The sequence below is a fragment of the Eucyclogobius newberryi genome, unplaced genomic scaffold (assembly GCF_026437365.1).
Source record: "Eucyclogobius newberryi isolate DKJ021-1_F unplaced genomic scaffold, fEucNew1.0.hap1 SCAF_2, whole genome shotgun sequence".
Classification (NCBI taxonomy): Eukaryota; Metazoa; Chordata; class Actinopteri; order Gobiiformes; family Gobiidae; genus Eucyclogobius; species Eucyclogobius newberryi.
The window spans coordinates 38,875,946-38,897,644 of NW_027315834.1; the positions used below are offsets into that span (position 1 = coordinate 38,875,946).

General features: G+C 40.4%; 1 protein-coding gene across 4 annotated transcripts in view; it reads right to left on the minus strand.

Annotated features, from left to right (window-relative positions):
• Positions 1–2,392: 2,392 nt before the first annotated feature.
• sfswap (splicing factor SWAP) overlaps positions 2,393–21,699 on the minus strand; it is a 55,875-nt gene continuing 36,568 nt past the window's right edge. For all 4 annotated transcript variants that reach the window (XM_072455265.1, XM_072455264.1, XM_072455263.1 and 1 more), the window contains exons 15-19: positions 19,762–20,045; positions 16,745–16,876; positions 13,196–13,330; positions 7,824–7,896; positions 2,393–2,882 (exon numbers count right to left, since the gene is read on the minus strand). In XM_072455265.1, coding sequence (XP_072311366.1) covers positions 2,817–2,882; positions 7,824–7,896; positions 13,196–13,330; positions 16,745–16,876; positions 19,762–20,045 — 690 coding nt within the window. In that variant the 3' untranslated portion in view covers positions 2,393–2,816. The remainder of the gene's footprint in view (positions 2,883–7,823; positions 7,897–13,195; positions 13,331–16,744; positions 16,877–19,761; positions 20,046–21,699) is intronic.

Genomic DNA, 21,699 nt, shown 5'->3' on the forward strand with positions numbered 1-21,699 from the left:
TTATACAATTTGCGCAACTTAATTATTCTGAGTAAGAATAAAACAAAATACAAAGTTATTTTTATTCACATTTAACAGTTTTGTGTTAAATCTCATTTTTCTCATTCCATTCAGTGTAATGTCTTAAACAAAACAAACAATAAACATCTATGTAATCACTTTGAAGAATGGGTGTTTTCAGATTGATTTGTGCAGAGTATGTGATCATTCGTTGTCATTTGAAAGTATCTGAAGTGCAGTGTGTGTGTTATGGCTGTGCTTGAGCTCTGCATTGTACCACTCTGGACCGACCTGAGGCACATCTGCAGTGTCATTGTGTTTACCAAACTTTAAAAGAAAACAGCAGCCAAACTTTAAATGAAAGTGAGATGAGAAAACAGCTCAGCCTTAACTCCGTTCTCTGCTGCCTCGTGTCTCCACATTGTCTAAGACTTTATCATTTAGTTTATTCATGTAGACGGTGTAAACATCTCGTTAGTAATGCAATAGTAATGTAATAGTAATGTAATAGTAATGCCATAGTAATGCCATAGTACTGCGATAGTACTGCGATAGTAATGCAATAGTAATGTAATAGTAATGTAATAGTAATGCCATAGTAATGCCATAGTACTGCGATAGTACTGCGATAGTAATGCAATAGTAATGCGATAGTAATGCAATAGTAATGTAATAGTAATGTAATAGTAATGTAATAGTAATGTAATAGTAATGCCATAGTACTGCGATAGTACTGCGATAGTACTGCGATAGTACTGCGATAGTACTGCGATAGTAATGTGCCTGACAGTTTAAGAAAGTGGCGAGTTCACACCGCGGCATCCAGTTCACGCCGGACACACCTCGTTGGACTCGTGCAGGCGCTTTGGTCTGAAAAATGAACTCGCCAGCAGACGTGTCCAACATGTGTGCGGCTGTTCTCTCGGTGCCGGCTGTTCTCTCGGGGGCGGCTGTTCTCTCGGTGCCGGCTGTTCTCTCGGGGGCGGCTGTTCTCTCGGGGGCGGCTGTTCTCTCGGGGGCGGCTGTTCTCTCGGGGGCGGCTGTTCTCTTTGGTGGCGGCTGTTCTCTCGGGGGAGGCTGTTCTCTTTGGTGGCGGCTGTTCTCTTTGGTGGCGGCTGTTCTCTCGGGGGAGGCTGTTCTCTCGGGGGCGGCTGTTCTCTTTGGTGGCGGCTGTTCTCTCGGGGGAGGCTGTTCTCTTTGGTGGCGGCTGTTCTCTTTGGTGGCGGCTGTTCTCTCGGGGGAGGCTGTTCTCTCGGGGGAGGCTGTTCTCTTTGGTGGCGGCTGTTCTCTCGGGGGAGGCTGTTCTCTCGGTGGCGGCGTGGCGGCGGCTGTTCTCTCGGTGGCGGCGTGGCGGCTGTTCTCTCGGGGGAGGCTGTTCTCTTTGGTGGCGGCTGTTCTCTCGGGGGAGGCTGTTCTCTCGGGGGAGGCTGTTCTCTCGGGGGCGGCTGTTCTCTCGGTGGCGGCGTGGCGGCTGTTCTCTCGGTGGCGGCTGTTCTCTCGGTGGCGGCTGTTCTCTCGGTGGCGGCTGTTCTCTCGGTGGCGGCTGTTCTCTCTGGGGCGGCTGTTCTCTCTGGGGCGGCTGTTCTCTCTGGGGCGGCTGTTCTCTTTGGTGGCGGCTGTTCTCTTTGGTGGCGGCTGTTCTCTCGGTGGCGGCTGTTCTCTTTGGTGGCGGCTGTTCTCTTTGGTGGCGGCTGTTCTCTCGGTGGCGGCTGTTCTCTCAGTGGCGGCTGTTCTCTTTCCAGGTTGAGAGATTAGCTTTGGTGTATTTACTTTAAAAAGCCCAACAATGGAGGACATGGACTCTGTGGCTTGTCTGGCTCCATCATCTACTTCAGAAGTGGTCCGAGTTTGGTGAATATCATCAAGAGCTGCATCTGGATGACTTCTACCGGTGATTGTTTCGGTCCTTCTTCCGAATAATGAAATGCGTGACTTCTGCATCTGACACTTAAATGGCCAAAACGTGCTGTGTCAAATGCTCAAAACATAAATGCGAACGCACTTCTAAGCTTGGCAATGGCTGTTCTTTTTTTAAATGGGAAAGTCTATCGTAATTGTAATTGGCCTAACGAGAAAATAACCCCATGAATAGGCTTAGAATTAGGGTCTGTACAGGCTGAGCTCGGCAAACGGGCCGAGTGAGGGTGAAACACGCGTGCAGTGGGGTCATGGCCCAGTATTTTCAGGTGTAGTGTGTGTGCGTTCAGTAAAAGGATATTTCTTAGGGTAAATATTTAGTTTCTTCCACGCAGTCATCAAAACAAGATCAGTAAATGTGAGGAGGGAGCTAGCAACAGTTGGAATCCTAAAAACAGATCTCCGAGTCATATTTTGTTTTAAAGGTTGTGACATTTCTCTCATGTGGAAAACAAACAGAGCCAGGACCAGTCTATTACAGTTGACATTTTATTGATAGTTTGCATTAGAAAGTACTTCTTCAATAGATTCATTAAAGTACAAACTGGAAACTGAAATAGAAGGCCTGGCACAAAAGCGGAAGAGAAAAGTAGCTGAGTAAAAATATAAAAAGGTTTTCTGAGAAGAAAGGTGAACTGCTGCAAAGAGAAGGAAAAACAGCTTGGTGGAAGAATCAACTCAAGTCAGAGATTATCAAAACAACACACGCCTTCATAGAAGGACACAATTTGAGTCTTAGCAGCCTTTTCACATGCTGCTAAGAATAGTGAGAGCTTAAGTTTTTCATGTTCCTGGCTAAATGTTAATGAAAAAGTAGTCCACGATTCACACTGATGAAAATGATGAAAAGATCAAACTCTTGCCAACACGTGTGCAGAACGGAGAGAGCCGTGGATTCTTCAGGAGGTTGGAGGGTGGAAGGTCTTTGAGGTGGCTAGCATAGCTCGCACTTTGGCCATCAGATCCTGTAAGAAACAAATAAACAAAATATTATACCAAGAATCCAACCAAAACTACATAAACAACAAAAATCCAGCATTTTCTGCTTTTTCACATTAAGGTTTGTATGCAGTAGGTCTTTGAATCTAACGTATCAACATCAGAGAGAACAACCGCCTCGTTTGCTCCAGGTTTGTGCTTTGCACTTTTAGTAATAAATCTTCCATTTATACGAACTGGCATTTGAACACCAGACACACATCTATACATGAATGTACACGCATGTCATGGGAGAAGTGAAAGGACCCACTCGCACCAGTGTCCAGAATAATAAAGAGATCTCAAAATTAATTGGCAAGGGCTTTTCCTAATTTTGAACTTTAAGAATCCAACAACAAACCTATAAAGGAAAGGGTCTGCAGTGGAAAAAAGCCAATTTGTAAGAATGGGGCAAATGGGATTGGATAAAGTTGTACAATTCAATCAAATTACCTCTTTAATGTGCAAGCGCTGCTGCTACGGCTAAACCCCACAGGGAATCAAGCTTTCAGTCTGCAGCACTGTGCATTCTTAAAGCCACCGTCCGGGCTAAACTCGATCGTTTGTCCCTTCTCTCTGCAGCGCCATCGGTTCTATTGGGCCCAAAGAAGCCTCTGGATGCAACGTCCCACCGTTAAGCTCACAAAATCCGAGAGAATGAGTTGAATGTGTGAGTGCTGCTGCTGAGAAAGAGCCAAATGTTTAGCCGATGTGAAAAGTGCGATTCTTCTGGGACAAGCGCAGATGAGCAGAGGTAAACGCCTTTGTGCGTGATGAGAACATATAGCCTCATTAAAGTACACAATCACACAGCTTCACTAAAACATAGTTAACATAATTATTAATATTGATGATGATCCAAAATGTTTTGCACAGTTTTCCCTCGTTTGTGCGTGTATAATGTAACTTCATGTTTGGACCAATGCGCAGCAAATGGTACATGTATTGAGATGATTCCATAAGTTTAAGAAAACACTGTAAACACGGGTAAACAAGCTCATCGAATGTGCTTTGATTTGATGAGTAACAGTACAGATAGATGTACTGTAAACGCATCTATTGGGGTCAAAATGAGACCGCGGTGCTTTCTATGCTTTGAAAGTGTGCGGTTAGCATGCTTTACCGTGACGGCGTGGCATCTCTCTCTGGACTCGGTGCGATGTGAAATTAACTAATCGTGGTTCATATTTAGGATGCTAGGAATGTATTAGTCAAGTGAGCAATACATTTTGACAGCTGGAAAGGGTTTAGAATGAAGTTGTTCCATTTTTCCACCTTTTAAGACCGTAAAAAACAGGTACAATGCCTCTAAGTCTATCCAAACTAGCACTTGATAGGTGCAAAACTATGATACCGACTGCTATTATCCCACAAAAACCAAGAAGGATTAAAAGTTTTAGCTACTTAACTTTTCCTTAGACATTTAGTGCATGTTTTGTGAATTGTATAAACCATACTCAAACTCTTCTGTCATCACATTAGCCCGACAGTGTGCACCGAACACAAAGCTCGCACAATACATCTGCAACCAGTATGAATATTAATCACAAGTGGAAATTACAGAGCTGCACTTTTTGCTTACTTCCTTGTTCAGGTAGAAGTGTAAATTTCGCTGACCAGAGGGCGAATGCTTGCGTAGCTGAATACCAAACGTTCATTTGCATAGTTCTGCTGACGGATGAGACAAATTAACTGCTGTAATCACAAAGGAAAGCTGTCACATTACATCATTGAGGGGGCACTTTCAGCAAACCCCAGAGCAGACGACTATTCCCAAAAACAACAGACTCAGGGGCATCATCTCCACTTAAACCTTTCATTTAGTCTAATTTACGACATATTTGGAATGACTGCGAGCAACAACGAAACATGTGGTATCTATGTGACAATCGTACAGGTTCACGACCAAAAAACAGCTTACAATTCTGATGAGTGAAGAGAAAGGAGGCCAATTCACAGCTGCAAGCCAAAGGGTATTTCCAAACTGGAATGTCCCGAGATATAGTTCCCAAACTGGGTAAGCGGCCAAAAAACAAGTACAAAGATAGCAACGCGTCCGTCTGATTAATTTGTCTTAATTTAGTCTGTTTTTCTGATTTCAGATGCATTCTATTCTGCTGTTTTAATTCAAAACATGCTTTTAATGGCGGAGTGTTGGCTATAAATGCCTGAAGCATATCATTGGTGACTGGAGACATTTGGATCTAGATCCATTTTTATTAAATTGATTCACTGCAGATACAACAAAAACTAAATAAAAACAGACAAAGACACAGACAGTGAAAAGAAAATAAGAGTCTGTGGAAAAACTGATTTGCATTTGTCGCCTTTTAAATTTGTCCCATTTCATTCATTCCTTTTATTTACAGACAAATGAGTACATAAAATGTGTCTTTTGGAGAACAGCACACAATTTGTTTTATTTTAATTCATTAATAATTCTAAATTAGCATAGTTTAGTTGGATGGAGTGAAAATCCTCTTGAATATTTTGAATCACTTGTGCACAAGAAGGTGCGTTAGCATACGGAATTGCATCATCTGCATCTAAGTGGATGCTACTGTGTTTTAGATTATGCCCAATTGAGTTTATATAAATTGTAAATAACAGTGGTCCAAGGACAGAGCCTTGAGGAACACCTTTAGTAAGGTAAGACAATTCAGATTGAAAGCATCAGCAGGAACAGCTTGATCTCAATTTGTGAGATAATCTGCAAAATATGTTTTAGAATTGTCCATTTTCAAAGTTATTTCAGTCCAGCTCTTGAAAGTTGGCTCCATCTTTGCCATCCATATCCTTATTGCTTTTGTTGTTCATTACACAGGTCTCCATCTATCGTTTCCATTGTTGGAGATATTTTTCTAAAACGGAATGTCGGTGTTGAAAACAAGTCTGCAATAACTCCTTAATCTCGGTCCAATATTTATAACAGAGCATTCACCTGACAGTCATGCACAATATGACAGAGTTTCTCCAACAACTAATGTTTCCTTGTCAATACTGTGTACTTTGACAGTTCTTAATAGCATATTTATATGTGCGGAGCTAGTTGGGGTGGTTAGAGTACAAACAAACTAATCCCAGTCACACTCGTGAGTTTAAAACATGCCGTTCTCTCTTTGTTGTGCTTTAGTTGCTGCAAGTCTGAGCGGAACAAGCTCCGTGTGAAACAAAAGCGGCAAAAGTCGCTCCGTGCGCCACAGATTCACGTGTTTTACTTAAATATGTAAATTAAATTAATCATTGAGGCAATAAAATAATAAAAGCTTTTTTTGTAATTGAATTAGTAATCATTGCAGTTCTAAAATCAAATAGAATAATTATATTGGCCGATGATTTTCCCTATACATTGCCAGATTAAATAGCTCCAAATGAACCACCACATTTTACCTTTGTGATCTGCTGAACACCACCTGTGAACAGACTTCACTATCAGTTAGACAACATGTTCCATTAGGTGTATTCCCCAACCTCTAAAAGACAAGATAAATAGCAACATTAGCCAGTTTAATTATTTACAAAGGTAATGTACTGATACACTACTCCTTTGATTACACTTTGTCTGAATCATAGCCCTTTAATTATTAACCAGAGTGCAGAGAGCAGCGTCATTTATTTGTTTTGTCTCAGATTCAATTTACTTCAATTCTATTTGTCTTAAACGTTTACATCTGGACTTTACTTTCAAAAGCACAACTAATAAACACAATCATGAACATTCCTTACAGATGACGCAAACTGTACCAAGGCCATGTCTGAAAGCTTTACTCAAGACCTTGTATCTATCAAACAAGACAACAACAGACAACGGAAGACGGATAAACAAAGGCATACAAGGAATTTGGAGGAAGTGAAGAGGCCTGTGGGGAACAAAGGACCATAAAGCAGATGAGGAGGGCCAGAATTATTCAACATGTGTTTGTAAGACATCACAGATTAGTTATTCCAAAACAGTAGCGGACGTCTATTCTTAATCTTCCATGAGATGTTTTGATCGGTAAGAGATGTGTTTCGGTTGAATTTAGAGCAGTAAATTGCAAATGTACATTTCAATCTCAAACTGTGGACAGAGAAGGAAATGCTTTAGTCAGGCATCAAACTGCTGTATTCACAGAGTGGTCATTCGCACTCTATTGACCTCCATTAGCTTTGGCCCTTGTGCTTTTTGGAATTGAGCCCACTCAAAAGTTCAGCCCTCTCCAAGTAACATCGAGTTTCTATTTAAAACCCAACTTCAAAACTTCTAAAAGGCACACAGTTTATGCAGAAAGAAGAAAAACAGAGCATTATTTTCACTAAGTGTGAGCTCGACTGCTCGATCAGTGCTCTTACACTTTGCTGTTGGTGCATAAGCATAAAAATGCCATAGAAAACAAAAAAGTGATAGTTGTTGTCATTATAAACGATTGAACCAAGAGTTATGTAATATTAAAACATCTGCTTATTTTATAAAGTCAGAATTGGGCACAAATGAATTGCAATGAGAAGCAAAAAAAAATAAAAAACAGGACTGCTTGAAATTCCCACTGGGACGTCCTGTCAAGTGCGATTTCCTGATTTCAAAATGGACTGCGATACTTACCTATGCAGAACCAACTAACATTTGTTTATGATTGACCCTTTTCATACACATGGCTGATGTCTGATGCTTTTTAAAGTAATATGTGGGGAAACTGAACAGTTGATTGAAATGTGCCGTTTTTTCTTAACATAGAAGAGGAACCAAAACCCTTAAGTCTTGTCATATCAGCATATGAATGAATACTGTTATTACATTATTTGATATAATAACAGTATGTTGGACAGAAATATTGCTTGTTATTTTCAGCCAAACTTAAAACACTAATGTGTATTTTTCAGCACAATTTTACAATTTATTTTGGATTTTAGAAAGTACAACTGGCAGACATGTAAAAACAAACAAATACCTGAGTTATTTTGGACTGCACAGACGATACTATTGTGGAGGACACAGTCTTGTCTTTCTCCTGTGAGCCATCCCTGTCAAGAGAAGAGGGAAACAAAGTAAACAACACAACAGAGCTAAGAGAACATTCAGTATTTACGAGGGCTTCAAGAGCTGTTCAAAGCTGGACAGATAGAGAACAATGAACACCGGAGAGACAGAGGAAACAGAAAATGCTATAGAGCCTGAAAATGTAGCTCAAACTGCAAAACTCGTACACCAGATAAAGAAACATTACGCTGGTGCTCGAATCTATTGACCGTCTCCCTGTTGAGTTTATATAAAGGCTGCAAAATGACCCCATTTAATATAAATCAAACTTGCAGTTCAATCTTTCAATTAAGGTTTAATTTTTCATTTTACTTCATTCACTTTTTGTGTAATACTTGATCAACCAACTCAATAACAGGCATGTCTTAGCACGTTTCTGATAGATTGCCAAAACATTGTCATATTATTGTAATTGGGATAAAAAGGTATATTCATACATTTCAAACAGTGACATCCGGAAGTAGGTACGGTATTTAAACCGCTTGAACTCATTTCTAGCTCTGATAAAATCCGTTGACACGTCACTTGTATTCACATGCATTTATTTTTGGGTCACAGCCTTAAGATCAGCTTTTTCAGACACATAAGTGAAGCAGGTGATCTCCCTAAACGGCCAATCAGCTCTCACCCCAAAGTTTGCTCTTTCTTACATGTTTGAAACGATGAAATGTTGAACAATTAGGTGAAAACAGCGTGTAGAAACTTTTTTTTACACTTTCTGGGGTGGAAACAGAATTGAGTAATTATGGGAGATAACCATGTATATTGCAGTTATCTCTTAAAACAGCCGTTATTAGTGTTGTATGTCTAAGTTACACGGTGCCTCATTTTCCAGTTTGACATTTTATAATAAGGGAGTGTTGCATCGCGGCTCAGAAAAGCCTTCATTAAACCCATTATTTTTTTGTCATTCATGTCTTTGTGTGCGGTAGAATGACTCCACAATAAGGAGGACCACGGCATCAAACCTCCCGCTTTCTGCTAAAATGACATGACCTTATGTGCGTAACGAGCTCTGCCCACATTCATCCTTAAGACAACTGTCTCTGCGAAAGGACAAAGCTATAACAGTGGTAAACACACTTATGGGAAGATTCACTCCTATGTACTTAAAATGGAAACTGTATCACTGCACATTTGCTATTTCACAATGGTGATGCTACAAACTACCATTACTTTCTTAATATTAGGGTTACAAGCTTTCCCCCTCAAACTTGATTCAATCCCTAGAGGAAGTAACACATTGCAATATTAAGTTTCCCTCAAAACATAAATCACTTCTGAGAATGTCTGAGGAAAATGACCAACGGAAAATATGGTAAACCACTAGAACTTTGATTGCCAATTAGAAGAATTAGAAGGAGCACTGCCCCTGATTGCATTAAGCGCCGTCCTCGGAGTAAATGGACAATATTAAAAGTTTGAATGACCAAACTCAAAACTGAAAAATTCTAATTAGTCTACAATATCCGGGTTCAGAAATGTGACCTTCAATCAGCCTTGGTTGGTCTTAATTAGATGTGAACAGATTTTTGCAGAGAAGATATTCAAAGTATATTTGGACAAAAATATGAGGGTAAATGTTACAGTTCAAAGTCTGATGATTCATTATGTCTAAAGTAAATATGGCTCTTGGTAGCAGATAACAAATATGAAGGCTCTGGAAAAAAAAAGGTATGTAAAATGTGTTCGATTTTGTTATGGGAAACATGAGTGATCCCCATAGATGTAAGAATCTTTTATTTTTCCTCTGCATTCACATAACTTTTTCTTCAAATGAAGAACATAACATTACAGACATGTTCCAGCACATTTCTGATGATGCCAAAATGTTGTCTAAATATCGACATTGGGATGGTACAATTTATTTTTGTCAGTATCGCCCATCCCTGCATAGGGTGATTCTTTTAAAAAAATGTAATGCTCCAAAGTGTAACCAAACAGCCACAGTTAAGCCTCACATTTGAATAATGGAATGGATGGAAGAACAAAAGAACATTGCGTGGTACATTTTGTGTGAGGTCTTACTTATTAAGTTGGATTTGACAGGGAAGCAAATATTTCACATCAATATTTCATACATGTTTTAACAATGCATTATATTGATGTGCTTCTGCAGTCACATGTTTTTGTCACCACGCCTCATCGGTCTTTCTTCATCCCAACATTGTTTGTGTCCTTGTGGGTGTCACGGTCGTCATCTTTTTCCTCAAATCAATGACAAACTACAACTGCACTTCTCTGCACAGTCTCTGTGGGATTACTCTGTAAATGCCTCACTTTTGTATCAGGCTGGTGACATTTGTTCGTGCTCTCCAATTCTGGTTCTCAATCTGATTGAGAATGATTTTTGGATGAAAGTCGAACCGTCTTGTTTTTCAAAGTCCAGATGGGGCACTCCTGGACGAATGATTCTTGCATCATTACAGAACATGGTTGCGGAACATGAAATCAAGTATTCATATATTAAGATCTCCGGACATGTTTAATTTATAGTCACCCAACACAGAATTGGGGAAAAATGCTTTGCTCCATATTTATGAAATCAAACTCTTAGGATATTCACAGGTAAATTGGATTTTAAATTGGATCTTGTTCCATGTTATGAATCTAAGGCACTTGTTAAAGATTACTCGCAAAAACAAGGCTCTAGTTTTGCATGATTTCATTCCATATTGTATGTGTCATTGTATTTAACTTATTGTGTGTTTGTGAACAGGGGGTACCCATGAAAAATAAAGCTTCTCTCACTGAGGTGTTCCCTTGTAGAACTAATCAAATAAAAATCACAGTTCAGCTGACTTTTATTACCCAGACGTTAGAGTCGTGTGATCCGTGGCAAAGACAAAGTAGCGAAATGTGTGTCCGAATTGCTCTGTGAATGAATGCACTATAAAGTCTGTAAATAAGAGTGTTAATTTTGTTACCATTTTCTTTTCTTTCTTACCTTTTATTAAGAATATAAGGTTTTTTTTACAAGATTTTTTTTATGAGAACTTTTCCATTATTAAGAGTGTTTTTTTAAAAGTCTTCTATAAGTTATCGGTTCTTTTACTTCTGTACCTACTTTGCGTTGTAACACTGGAATTTCCCCACTGCGTGAACAAATAAAAGCTTATCTTATCTTATCTAAATAGAGCATGACTATGTAGTGAGGGTTTAGGGCAGGGGTCTCCAATTGTATTTTCCAGGGGGCCAGATTTTTTGGAGGGCTAAGGTTCGGACAACAAAATCACACCACAATTGTGTTTTAATAACTTTAAGACAAATTGAGACAAGTCAAAATGTCATAACAATATTACATTACTAAAAACAGGACTAACATATTAAAACCCAGGCAATGCAAACCCATTGTTTACCAGAAATATGATGACCTGGACAAAGACCAGGTTTAAACCAAGACTAAACAAAGCATATCCACCAGAAAAACATAGATAAACTATAAAGCAGGACTGAAAACAGGACTTTGACTCAGGCCCGTCTAGAACCACACAGAAAACGTCTAAACCAGGTCTTAAAAAGCATTAAAGGAGGATTGAACCAGAACTTTCTAAAAAATAAATGTCATTAGAACATGTGGTTCAAATTATATTAAAAGCATAGTAGCCTTCAGTAGACTGCAAAAAAAAAGCAGATACATGTTTTCTGGAGTTCTGACCTGCAGCAGCTGCCCCGCACTTCAGCGTCTATTTTTTAAACCTGCTTCACGTCTATTAAAAATAGCCCATACTAAACATTGAAATATATGCAACGTAATTAAATGGTCAATGGAAAAGAGTTCCTGAAAGCACTAAACTGATGACAACGGATCTGTACCTGAGAAATAATGTATTTTCATCATTCGTTCACCTCCAGAGTCACGTGCTCTGTATATCAAGCTGTAAAATGTGTTTTATCAGACACAAATTCACTGAGAAATGAGCATATGAAGGGGTGAATTTAGATGCGCTTAAAGCAAATGTCCACATGTTTTGGGACGAGACCGAGGTCCTTGCCATAACCTGATCCATAAGACGATCCACGTATCACGCGCAGCGATCTGACCTAACGGGCAGTCACACAGAACTTTCAAACGACGAAGCCCGTAAAACACACTGTCCTCCGGTGCCACTGCGCGTAATGTTCCTTGTCGAGCAGACTTCTGAACACACGGTGAACGTGGTGTAAATGTAACGCATGTTACATTTACACCAAATCAGTGAAATTGTTACTTATTGTGGCTGCAGCATCGCACGTTTGTGCGTTGACAGAGCAGTGTTTCAGATGAACCAGGGCTCTCTGACCTGCCGTAACTAGTGGTGGAGCTGTGGCAAAGCAGCATTGTGTTGCGACACAAAAAAATTAAATACAAATAGTTTTAATCATGGGAAACTGGCCAGACCAAATTGGGTATTTTCTTTGTTTCTGTGATTATTTTAGCAGAAATGTGTTTTAAACATGTCTGCAAATGTTCTGGTTCAAGTCTCGTAAAACTAAACATAAAAATATGTCACTTTGTACCCTTATATGGAATTACATTGCAAGTTCTTGGTCCTCTTTATTTTTAGTAAACTCTTGAGTCTAATTCTGCTAAACATCAATTGCTAGCCACAGATTTCAGAACGACAGACATTAGGACTGTTGCCATAGACCGGGGGTGTCAAATATTTATTTCCGATAGATATATAGCGTTTTTTACAGCAGCTGCCTCTCCCCCACGCTGCTCAGCGCTGCTGTGCTGCTGGAGCGTCCAGTGCCAAGAAGAGCCCATGCACACTAAACTTTACAGGCTTGAACAGAGGTCTGAGCGGGGAAAGTCGTGTGGTTTTGGGAAACACGTGGAAGAAAGAAAGGAGACAGTTTTGTAGATGTGAGAGCTGTGCTAAAGCGGCGCTAATGTGGAGCTAACGTGAATACAAACCGAATGCACTCATTTGATTCACTAAGATAAGCTTAAACTAACACATATAGTGAGCAAATGTTGAATTTGTGCAGAAACAGGTCATATCAGAATCCATGTTCCTGTTGCATGAATATGGACTCAAGTCTTTCACCTACTGCAAAGTTGTGCAACAGTGTCCACATATAACTGTTACAAGGCTATATAAATATATTTATTTAAGTTGTTTTGTTTTCTACATTTGGTTTGGCCAACAATTTGGCATATAACAGGGAACTGAAACCCATGATTATTATATATTTTTTTAACTATTGTGATTGTTTTATGTTTCACCTTTTCTTGGGGCCCTGAGCTCAGCACTTTGAAGGGCCATAGTAAGAGGAGGAAGCAGAGCTGCGTTTTACCTGGAGTGTCCCAGGCTGGAGGCGGGGCTTGCAGCAGGTGACGCTCCTCTGGGTGAACAGTACGGCGACAGGGATGAACCTGCTGCTTGGGCAAGTCCTGATAATAAGGAACTCCTGCTTCTTTCAGGAGGAGACCTGGAAACAATGAGGAATATATTTCAAATTCAAGCCAACTTAAACTGAGAAATATATGTGAATAATTATATACTAGGACTGGGCAGTATGATAATAATATTGTATACCACAGGATGGAAAAAGCCTGACGATGTCAGCTTTACTATAGTCTGTACAGTCAAAATCCCCTCTGGAATATTCAATGTTCACATTTGTATTTATCTTTATTGACACAATAAAAATTAAAAGTGCACAGTGTAAATTAACCTTAACTGGAGAGTTGCATTGTACCAGGTTGTAGCTCAAGTGTTAATTTGAACCTGTAGTCACTGGACAGCCAAGAGTTTACTTCATTAAATGTTTATTTTCATCCATTTGGCAGATATTCAACCTATATTGTGTTGATAAAATAAGAGCGCCTTTAAATAGAGTAAATACTGTACTTTTCAGACTGGTGCTTTTTTCCCACGCTTTGAACCCAGCGGCCCATAGAGCAGCCCATACTGGCTAACTGCCACCGGGGGGCACTCTAGCAGGAAGCGCAATCATTTGACACACAGTAGAAGAAATGTGGACAGTGGGCAGTGCATTTTAAGTTTCAAAACGCTGTGTTTTATTACAATCAGACTCACATTCACGGAGAAATGGGTCTAATGAGGAAGTGAATCTAGATGCTACCAAGCGCAAAGACACACGTGGAGCGTGAACATGCAATATACGGCGGTCTGCAGTTCAGAACGCATTGAAATGAAACTTTCTAGGCAAGACCTGACCATATTTTTGTGTAAATATCTTTTACATCTGTTATAAGCACAAGCTCAGGAGCAGATGATCCAGATGTGAAGAAACAGACACAGTAAATCAGCTCATACAGAGCCATCAAGGACATAGGGGACAGTTCAGATGTGTTTACTGTTTGTTAAGCTTCAAAATGCTGAGTGATTTATTACAAATAATATTCACTGAGGAATTGGTCTAATTAGACCCGGGTGCGCCGTGAGAGCCCCAGGTCAAAAGACAACCGGCGTACATATAGTATGTATATATCTCAGGAGCTTTTATTCAGGGGCGCTCGATAGCCCAAAAAGTACAGTAACTAGTTTACAAAAGCAAACAAAAAAACATCGGAGTGCAGTTTAAAAAGGTGCAATGAGCGGTGTCTTTGGAGCGGTGTCTGTGGAGTGGCGTCTGTAGATCGCATGGAGCTGGACGTGGAAAGATTGCGACTTTAGAAACCTGATCATGGTGCATCTGCATACACACACTGTATGAGATGTACTGTTTGGATGTTATCGTTTTCTTTATTTTAAAACATTTTAGTGGCCCGTAGTAGGGCTGTGTTCAAAATATCGATACGGCGATACATCGTCACGGGCTCCGTATCGATACAGTCGCCGTATCGATACTTTTCAATAGCGTTAATTTATTAAAAATTGTCCGGGCGGCCGTTTAGAAGCTCCCTCCTGTAGAGGGCGGTAAAACAGCGCGGAACTACTGAGACAGACACACCGTGCACCAGCGTGTACACAGGCCTGAAGAAGAGCTTTTGGCTCGAAACGTCGCTACTGTTACACGCCTCCTTTTTCCATTCTATTTGATTTCCTTTTTCATTGATTTCAATCCTTTCACCCCTTTATTTTATACAAATTCAACGCAGCCCCGGAGCTAACTTAGCCCCGAGACCGCCATTTTAGCCCCGGAGCTAACACAGCCCCGAGGCCACCACAACAGCCGAACCGGAGGCAAAAAAACGGACACAAACCTGACACCAACATCACACACATATTCCCTACTCTACACTACATAAACCGAACGGTTAAACAATAAAACCGAGCGGTTAAACAATACAACTATCCAACAGGGCCCCGCTGAGCGCCTGTTAGCTTAGCGTTAGCCGCGGCCACTTCCGCGCTAGCGCTACTTCGCTTAGTGCCGAGCCCGACCCGAAGAAACGGGATTTTTAAGACCAAAACAGGGTTAGGGTTAGGGTTAACTCTAACCCAACAAAAAGACACAAACAGAGGGTCAACAGACTCCCACACATCACACACATTACACAGACCTTGCCAATTGTATGGCAACTTTACTTGAATGTGTTCTTTGCATAAGCTTTGAGGATAAACATGAAAATTCATGCATTTTCTTATCCGGAATAAAACAAATGTCCATTTGGTAAACTTTAAGACCCTTTTTTCAAAAAAGTATTGGGATACGTAATGATAATGAGGGAATTGTATCGGGACATACAAGTATCGGGATACGTATTGTATCGCGAGGGTCCAGCCCTAGCCCGTAGGCTTAAGACGGGAGGGGACAGGGTGAAATGGGAGATGAGAGGAGGACAAGTAGTAAATAGTCAAAAGTCGGGACTCAAACACAACACTGCCTGCCTTAACCACTCGACCAACGGGCAGCGCTAATATTATTGTTTTCAGGAGAGTGGCTTGGACAGGGCTGATGCAGGTGAAAACCAACTTCATAAACTGCACTTACAAATACACAGAGAGTCATAGTGAATGTATATACGTTTAAGCAGCGAGTCATTGATTAAACTTTATATCCATTTCTCGTTTAAATGCGGCCATGAAGTCCGGATAGCACGGACACAAGTTCACACTGTATTTGGTTTGATGAAAGTGTGTTTATTTAGACACAATCATTAGACAGTCAGTGACGGTTGAAAACGCAAAGCTTTTTCTGAAATAAATTGCAAGTTCAATAACGGGTTCTATTTAAATCTGAGTTGTTTGCTCTTCGGTTTAGTTTTGAATCAGCATCACTATAATAGCTGCACAGATGAAAATGATAGAAATGATTGTAGATAAATAATTATTTTGGCTTCTGATTGAAAAAGGTCGGTGTCTTGCGCTGGCATAGAACGAAGAAAGACTGACACATTAATATCCCCCTTAGTTGTGTTCTTGTGTGGTAATAACTGTATTGTACATATTTTGTACTTATTCAACAAATGTTATATTTGATTTAAATGCAGTGCTTTGTGTGTGACAACTCACACGGGTCACATTTTGATTTTAGAGCAAATTATCTGCGGCAAAGTCGGAAGTATGCGATTAAAATGCTAAAGTCTGTCTGTAAACGCTGATGTGGGCTTTGAAAATTGCTTATAAACTCAATGTGATGAATAATGACAAAGCTCTGAAGGAATTAGGTAAGTGAACAATACATGTCGACTGCTGCAAAGAGTTTAAAATAAACTATTTTTGTTGTGTGCATTTTTAAGGCAGTAAAACTCCGGTATAGCACCCAAAGTATACATTCTGTAGATTGTGGGTAAATGTTCTAAATGTTGTCAACTAGATAACCTCTCATGTATAAAATATATACCAGTATGTAAAAGTACGACTGGTCCTTATCTTGACTGTGCAAGTCAGTATTCCCAGAGGCGACACCAACAGCAGTGAATGTGGTGTTTACCTGGACCTAGAATGTCCTCGGGGAGCGCCTGAGCTGCTGCTGCGCTGATATCGCTCTCGCTCCCGGTCCTCGTACCTTCTCTCTGATGACGCACCCCCCCTGCTTCTCCTCCCTGGGGAGTACGAGCGTGATCTGGACAAACAGCAGAACACAGGGCACAGATGAAAACACAGCAGGAAGTGAGAGAGACGAGCTTACTAATTAAAGATCAAGGGCAAACAGTACAGCTCGGAGGTGACGAAACAGGACGGAATATTTTGTTGTATTTTATATTTCATTCCAATACAAGAGAAACTTAAGTACAGAGACAGAGACCAATACAAAATGTGGTCAAAAAATAAGATTTTGTCCAATTCTGTGAGGGATTAACATGGAAAAAATAAGTTTGTGTAAGCCATAAAACAGATCATTTCATCAAAAGGCAACTTTTCTGCTCGTCTCCATGGAGATGTTATTGCTTTGCCTGGAATTTTCCACAGGATGGCAATAAATCTATCTCCATGGAGACAAGATCAAGTTACAGGTAAGATCTGTGGAGAGCTACATCAGATAAAACCTGGGCACTAATGTAAGTGTCACGGCAGATGCTTAGTATTCCACTGCAACACATTAGATTCCTACTTTCATTACATGCCCTTGAGCAAGACGTGCAATTTCCTCCAAAGCCTGTGGTACAATTTACAACCTTGAGGTCACGTCTCGAAACTGTTTCATCATTTCATGCATAGTTTTAATGCTTCAACCCCCTTGTGTGAAGAGCTCTGATTTGGAAAGAAAATCTGCTAGTGTTGTCTCACTTAAATTAAATTACAACCTCTCTTACGTCATTTTCAGCATAAAACAATACTTTACCATGTGATCTATAACGCTCAGATCATTTAAAAACTGTTCAGAAAAGGTACAATTTTGCCATGTTCATGTGTGCCGTTTTTTTTGTGTGGCACAGATACTAATAAATATCTCATTTCGATGCTAGTTTTAGTATGAATTCAGATTTTTTTTTATTTTGACAAGCGTACTCTTTGCACAGACAGAACAAGCCACTATTTGACCTCTCAAAAAGAGCATGTGAACAGCCGGACTCTCTAATAGAGCACTAGGAGCTGCCGTTGTTTAAGGCATTAAGAAAGGTAATGTGACAGGCCAGGAACATAATGATTAATAACCCAGTGGTTTATACATCCCGCTGCTGCTGGGACTCGAGCACACAGTTCTCAGATGAAAGAAATGTACAATTAAGCCAATCGACGCCAAGAGGAATTAGTGGCTTAAAATCCTTGTATAATATTAATAAGAAAGGTGACGGAATGAGGAGTGTAATGGAAGCGGTTCTACAAAATATGACTTTGTTTTGTCTTTCATTTGTGCTCCCAGAATGTTTGCAGTTTGCTCGTACCACAGAGGAGGCAGCGGGTGACATCAACTACGCACTCGATATTCTTAGAGAGAAAAGGATGCCGTTTGCATTTGCTTTGTTTTTATTGAAATATCAGGAGATGCCGTGCACCTCGGGAAACCATTTAGCACAGACCCTTTGTGGTAATTTAATCTGAGAAATAAATACAGCTTTTCTACACATTTCAAGTAATGTTGTTATCAGGTTTGCACATTTAAAAAGGTTTGTCATCCACAACAAGAACAGAGAGGCTAGTTACCATCTTTCTTTTCTAATGTTCTAGTAAAATAGATGTTCGCCATTATAGCGATGCTTGATTGTTAAGTGAAAGAGTATTTTAATGGGAACATTTCTTTTTTTCTTGCCAAGAGGCATCTTTTAAGTGAAGAGCATTCCAATTGACATTAATGCAGAGAAAGTATCAATTTCAGCACAAATTGTAGTAGCTGGAATAACAAATATATCCTTATAGCCGAAACATTTAAATAGTTAGCCGTGAAGTGTAGTTAAATACAAATAAATATTGACATTTTAAGAGGTTTACAAAGGTGGATGAATGTGTGAAAAGTTGAATCTGGTTTCATATATATGAGGAATAAAGTCTGGCGGTAATGCAACACTTGGATGCCAACCGCCATAAAACAACAACAACAACATATATATTGATACGTCATAAGGCGCTGGTACAGCTGGCAGCCCGGTGTAAACGCTCTCTCTTCTTTCTCACACTTATTGTGCTTTATCTCCTATATTTTGTAAATATAGTTAGTATATTTTTTCTATTTTACTGTACGATAGGGACACGCGCTGGAATAGTTTTTTAATTCAACTGTTTTTGACTTTTTTCGGCTGGATTTGAGCGTTTTTCGTTGCGTTCGTTGTGTTGTTGTGACGTGAGCTAGCTCCGAGCGAGCCCACCAGCCCCCCCCCCCGCGCCCTCCGGCCGCGCTAAAGTACGGCGTGTCGTCGGTACACGTTTATATACACGTTTATATGAAAGAGGAACTTCACGAACGATCGGGACACGCACTGGAATCGCTTTAAATTAACTTGTTTTGACTTTGTTCGGCTGGATTGAGTGTTTTCGTCGTGTCGTTGCGATGTGTCTTGGCTCCGGCCCCGCCCCCCGGCTCCGGCCCCGTCCCCCGGCCGGCGCCGTACCGCGTTTACACAAAGGAGGAACTCATGAAACTGCGGAGAACAGTCGTCTTACCCGGAGATCGTCACGTTATCCCGTCGCAATACTGACCTAACCTAATACTGATGTGCAATTCTGTCATATGTGCAATTGCTGTTGGAATTCATGTGCAATTACTGTGAAATTCATGTGCAATCTATGTGCTGTCGTGACACATATTCATGTGCAATTACTGTCGGGATCACATGCAATGGTATTTATTTATTTTTTTGTCAATGGGAGTTTTTATTTATTTATAGGAGATCTTCTACTGAAAGTGTTTTTCAGACTTCCTATAAGTGATCTGTTCTTCTGTATCTACCTCTGTATCTACCTGCGTTGCACCAATGAAATTTCCCCATGTGGGACAATAAAGGAATATCTTATCTTATATAAATAACACAATGAAAGAAATGAGTAGTTCCTGGTCTCCTCAGTTCTTACCTGGACCTGTGCCCCCTTCTGTAGGCACTGGGGAGAGAGTGTTTGGACTTGGACCGAGACCTTGATCTAGACTTGGACCTAGATCTCCTTTTGTGTTTCTTTTTCTTCTTGTCCTTGTCCCTGTCCCTGCCTTTGTTGCGCGCTCTGTCTCTGGAGTGAGAGGAGGATGCTGGCTCGTCTCTGCTGCGATAGGCTGCGTGGCTCTCCGTGGGGGGCCTGTGATCCAGAGCGTAGACCGGTGCCACTGATGTCATGTCGGAGAGAGCAGCGAGAGCTTCCTGCATCTGGAGACAAACACAAAAGGGTGAATGAGTTCAGAATTTATGAATCGATGGAGAGACAAAGACAGCCATTGATTGAACTAACAGTGATGGTTTGCTCTTTGACATAGGGCACAATGAGAGATTTCCCATAAGACCCTGCTCTGTACAGCCAGACAATAAACGTGGGCATCTTTCCACCTAATGAGTCCCAGACAGAGCTAAAAAAGATTTAACAATTGGTGGAGTAGATGTATTCCCTAAAGAAGGACTAAAAAGACATAAATATGCAAACAAAAATCAATTCAAACATGATAGGAAGACATTGTATTGTATTCCATGTCCTGTGTTATAAATAATGTGCAAGAATGGGATGCCATTTCAAAGATGTAGTACAGCATTTTATCAGAGTTGCAACATATTGCATTACAAACTTCTGATTTGCATAGTAGTTGGACAGATATTCAAGTGGTCGCCAGAACTTCTTTCTCACACACTTCATTTGTCAGGTTGAGATTTACATAAAGTGAATTGAAAATGTCTGGCTCTAAAGTTTAAGAACATTCATGACAAAAGCTTAGGCTAAAATGTGTTCATATTTTGCACAAAAAATGTGTGTGCATGGACACACAGGAGCAGGATTTCATCCTCTGAGCAGTTTGGACAGTTTGAGGAAGGAGGAAGTGTAGAAGAGAGCATAGAGGACGACTAGCGCTTGTGAGGTGCCACTTTCAAACGCGACTTTGACAAAACCATGAACTGCTTTGCATTTTTACTTTCCATACGCAGGCATTTGGTAACAACTTCAAAAACCACATTTGACCAGCAAAATAAATCACGACAACTTTCACAGGCCCATGGCTCTTGTAACATCTAAGGCGCACATGAAATTATCGCTTTTCATGCTTAAACACCTGCACGTGCCTGTTAACGAGTGATGTGCGTGCGTTCTGTGGATGCAATGGAAAACCACTTGGCTCAGTCTGAGTGCGTGTGTTTACAGAAACATGTGGCGAGCGGGAGCAGGCGGTGGATACATCGTAGACCCAAAAGACCACATCACAGCCCGTTTTAAGAGGGTTTCATAAGGACCTTAAACAATGCTACTACAAACTTCATCTCCCTCAAGATGGATGTGATTGATGCATGTTAAGTGTGATAAGTGTGTCTGATTGGCCCATAATGTAGATCATCATCACGTGAATTCTGCCATGATCGGCGGCCGATTGATCAGAGCACCTGTCATTTTAATATGAATAATTCTTCACATATTTTTGTTTTTTAATCATGTATTCTTGCTTGAACCTGAATTAACATTAGGGAAACAAATTCTGTATAATGAATTATATAGCGTTTCTTTTTGTTTTGCTTGAGGGGGATATTTTCTGCCTCAAGCAAAACAAAAACTTACGCCAACTTTACTAAATTGTGAAGAAAACTACCACTTGTAAATACACTTTCATGTGATAGCTGGGATCATAGCAAACAGAGACCGGACTGTCAGCAGGAAAGTGACTGTAATTGTCCCAATGTGGCTCGGTCCGTTCACATTAGACTGAAGAGCTGCTGGATTCCCTCTGTAGAGTCCATCAGTGGATTAAACATGACACTAAATTATCCAGGGTCACATTTTATTACTAAGAGGTACATCTCAAATCACGCCAGGCCCCGCCCCTTT